Source organism: Nicrophorus vespilloides, unplaced genomic scaffold (assembly GCF_001412225.1).
Source record: "Nicrophorus vespilloides isolate i.1.1-1 unplaced genomic scaffold, Nicve_v1.0, whole genome shotgun sequence".
In the NCBI taxonomy this organism is placed as follows: Eukaryota; Metazoa; Arthropoda; class Insecta; order Coleoptera; family Silphidae; genus Nicrophorus; species Nicrophorus vespilloides.
In genome coordinates, this window is record NW_017097135.1 from 172,853 (window position 1) to 176,168 (window position 3,316).

At 30.2% G+C, this 3,316-nt stretch overlaps 2 protein-coding genes and 1 long non-coding RNA gene across 3 annotated transcripts; 1 reads left to right on the plus strand and 2 right to left on the minus strand.

The window, feature by feature from the left end:
• Positions 1-109: 109 nt before the first annotated feature.
• On the minus strand, positions 110-1,495 carry LOC108559060. Its single transcript, XM_017916187.1, has 5 exons — positions 1,296-1,495; positions 1,084-1,241; positions 811-1,028; positions 632-756; positions 110-575 (listed from the first exon to the last, which is right to left on the minus strand). Exons 1-5 carry the CDS (start codon positions 1,408-1,410, stop codon positions 220-222), a joined length of 972 nt encoding a protein of 323 aa, XP_017771676.1. The 5' UTR covers positions 1,411-1,495; the 3' UTR covers positions 110-219.
• Positions 1,496-1,528: 33 nt separating this feature from the next.
• LOC108559061 (dnaJ homolog subfamily C member 17) lies at positions 1,529-2,660 on the minus strand. The gene is made up of 5 exons (XM_017916190.1): positions 2,546-2,660; positions 2,210-2,491; positions 1,940-2,152; positions 1,805-1,885; positions 1,529-1,748 (listed from the first exon to the last, which is right to left on the minus strand). Exons 1-5 carry the CDS (start codon positions 2,615-2,617, stop codon positions 1,551-1,553), a joined length of 846 nt encoding a protein of 281 aa, XP_017771679.1. The 5' UTR covers positions 2,618-2,660; the 3' UTR covers positions 1,529-1,550.
• Positions 2,661-2,816: 156 nt separating this feature from the next.
• LOC108559068 lies at positions 2,817-3,198 on the plus strand. Its single transcript, XR_001890924.1, has 2 exons — positions 2,817-3,064; positions 3,123-3,198. It is a non-coding gene; the product is annotated as an uncharacterized LOC108559068 (long non-coding RNA).
• Positions 3,199-3,316: the final 118 nt, after the last annotated feature.

Below are 3,316 nucleotides of genomic sequence, written 5' to 3' on the forward strand. Positions count from 1 at the left end.
GAATGAGAATGATGAAAACCTGCATGCGTGCTGATTACGAGTCAAAACTCTTCTCGTAATTATCATGTATGTGGGCCCACCTCAATGCTCAACCGAGTCTTGTCAATAATAATGTAAATAACAACTCATATTTTATTATTAATAATAAAAATTATTTATAATAGTTGTTTGCTATTATAAACGAACACATTGTTTAATTATAAAAAAAAATGAATACCATTAAATTTTATGCTTATAAACTTTAGTATCAAATCCACAAGAGTATAAAGACCCTTTGGCCCATGATAATCCTCTTACAAATTTGGAATGATCACTGTTCTTATAAATAACTTCGTATTTATCATTGAAAACTTGGACTTCTCGACAGTTACCACATACAGCTAAATCCCCTGTGGAATTGTAGACTATTTTGTGCACTGAATTCTTGAAGCATGATTTCACCGATATAAATTCATCTGGTTTTCGCGTGTCCAGAAAGTAAATGTCTCCAATTTCAGTTCCCACAGCTACAGTAGTAGGAGTATCTGTATTCCAAGAAACAGCAGTTAATGAGCAAAACTCATTTGTATATAAAACTAAAAAAGATAATTTGTTAAATCTCAATCTAGAAGAAACAATTCAATACACTTACCATGGGCACCTATATTCATTCTTGTGTCCCATATAATCAAACGACGATCAATTCCAGTGGATGCAAATAGGTTTTCATCGCATTTCTGTGTGCAAGAACTAGTTATATCTGCAGTATGGTAACCACTGAAAATAGTTAAGTTTAAAATAAAAGGTATTAACAGTTGCTACAACCCATACACATAATCATGAATCTTCTTTAAGCCATTGTTTTCATTTATATTCCAAATTGACAGATATTTTTCACCACATGTTAATATTCTTGGACTCTTATCCCATAAGTTAATGCTCTTAATCTTTTCCAAATGTTCTTGAGAGTACTTTAAAATTGGTGAACCATCTTGCTCATCACCAATATTCAATACACTCAAGCTAAATGGATTTTCTGCAATAACTACCTAAAAAAATTAACTATTATAGTAAAAATATATACTTCTATATATCTATATTTACAGATTTATACTTGGACAAGATCTTCCCATCATTGATAATATTTCCATTGTAATAAGATGTCCAGGATCTTTCAATGAAGTTATTAAAGCCTTTAAAAACCTGTACAGAACCCTCCCAAAATGTAGCCGATGTATTTGTTGATCCAACAACAATTTGCTCTATAAAATTAAAAAAAATAAATAACATTTTGTAGGTTATATGGTTTAACTCGCCTGTTTTATCAACATCTATGAAAATCAAATCCTTGTGAAGCTTAGGCTCCTGTGTAGGATTAAAGCTGGTGTTCATAGGACGATTTGGCGGATCAACGATATTTAATAACTCCATTTTGATAATATTCGTAATTATAGCAGTCTTAACAAAAACAAATTATTTTTTGAAATAACGTGTATCTCAGACAACTTCTTCGGGTTGCATATGAACGAAAGAACACTAGCGACATCTGTTATGAATAAAAATACGTTTATTTAATTATCTTCGGCTATCATTTGTTCAATTAAACGTTTTCGCTCTTCAGCCTGCCTCATCTTTGTTAAAACAATACTTTCAAAATCGGAATCTTTAATTGTTGTTGACTGACGATTAACACTTGCTGGTGGCCCATTGACCCATGTCAGTTCCAGTGGGTTGTCTGCTAATCCTTTTTCAATTTGAACAGCCATTTCCTAAAATACAGAAAGATTTATATATGTTTCTAGATAATAATTAAAAGTATACTAACTGCAGCTCGTTTAGTAGCGAATTCCACAAGGGCACTTCCTGTTTTCTTTGGCGACATGACCATCACTACAATATCACCATACTAAAAACAAATATTTGTTATTTTGTTTCTTTAAATAAAAACAATGTTTATTACTTTTGATAAAAAACGTTGCAGTAATTCCTGGTTGTATCCACCATTATTTGGGTCATTTTTATTTGCTTTCCACTTAATCTTTATTCTATTCTTTGCACTATCCCAGGTATCTTCTTGTACTTTGTTAGCTTGAGATCTAATTTCAGACATAACTGATTCCATCTCATCTTGTACTAACTTTGAACCTTCTTTCCTCAGCCTTTCAATTTCTTCCTGTTAATGTAATTTACTTTAGTTTTCTTTATATTAATAAAACATACTCAATCTCACCTTTAACTTATCTGCATCACTTTTTTGAACACCCTTACTAACCACTCTTTCTCGAGCCTCCAAATCTTCTTTCAACTTTTGTCTTTTGCTATCCAGCTGCTTGTGACGCAAAGCTGCCTCCTTCTTACCTTTGAGAACCCTATCATAGGCCTTCCTTGCTGTCTCATCTGTGAGTACTTCTAATATCTTTGTTAGCCTGTGAAACTCAGCAGCAGCATTTGGATTGTCAGGGTTTTTATCTGGATGGCAATTTAATGCTTTCTTCCTATAAGCTTTTTTGATCTAAAATATAAACATTTTCTAAAATTTGAATAAATTATTTATATTTGAACTCACATCATTTGTGGAACTCTCTATTTCAATTCCTAACAGTTCATATAAATCTTCATTCTCTATTTTAAAATCCATCTTATTATATTTAACAAATAATATGAAATAATAATACTTAAATATTTTTAGGTTATAGTAGTGTTGCCACATGTAGAAAATATATCAACAAAAAAAATATATTCATTCAACATATAAATTTAATACATTAAAACAAACAAAATCAATTTGGTTTTGTATTGTATATTAATTTTTCATTCTTAAATAATTGAATTGTTATAAGAAATTATAAGTTGGCACAATTGTATGTAATGTCAGAAACATTTATTATCGTAAACTAACAATAATATAATTGTTGCAACTTTTAAGTAAAAGCAAAAGATGTTTGATTTTGGTGATACATTGGCCCTAATTCTGGGGCTAGTTATTAGTACTGTAGGTATTTTGGCGTGCCTGGGGGCATATGCAAGAAAACGCGTAATGAGAGAGCAAATATAATTATGTATATTTCATGCTTAAAGACACCATGTAAGTTATTAAAAGTAATTGCATATGATATATATTATACAATTTATTTTTCTTGCAGATACCTACAATCTATTGTCAAGCTTTACAATTTATATAATATTTGTAAATAAATAAAATTGAATGTAGCAACAACACTAAATGTTTTTTTTCCAAAATTAATACCATTATCTACTTGCAGTATAAATAAAATTAAGAATTACGTCAAACAAAATGTTGGATGTTCAATGTCAGTTAATGTGAAGATAAGCATAT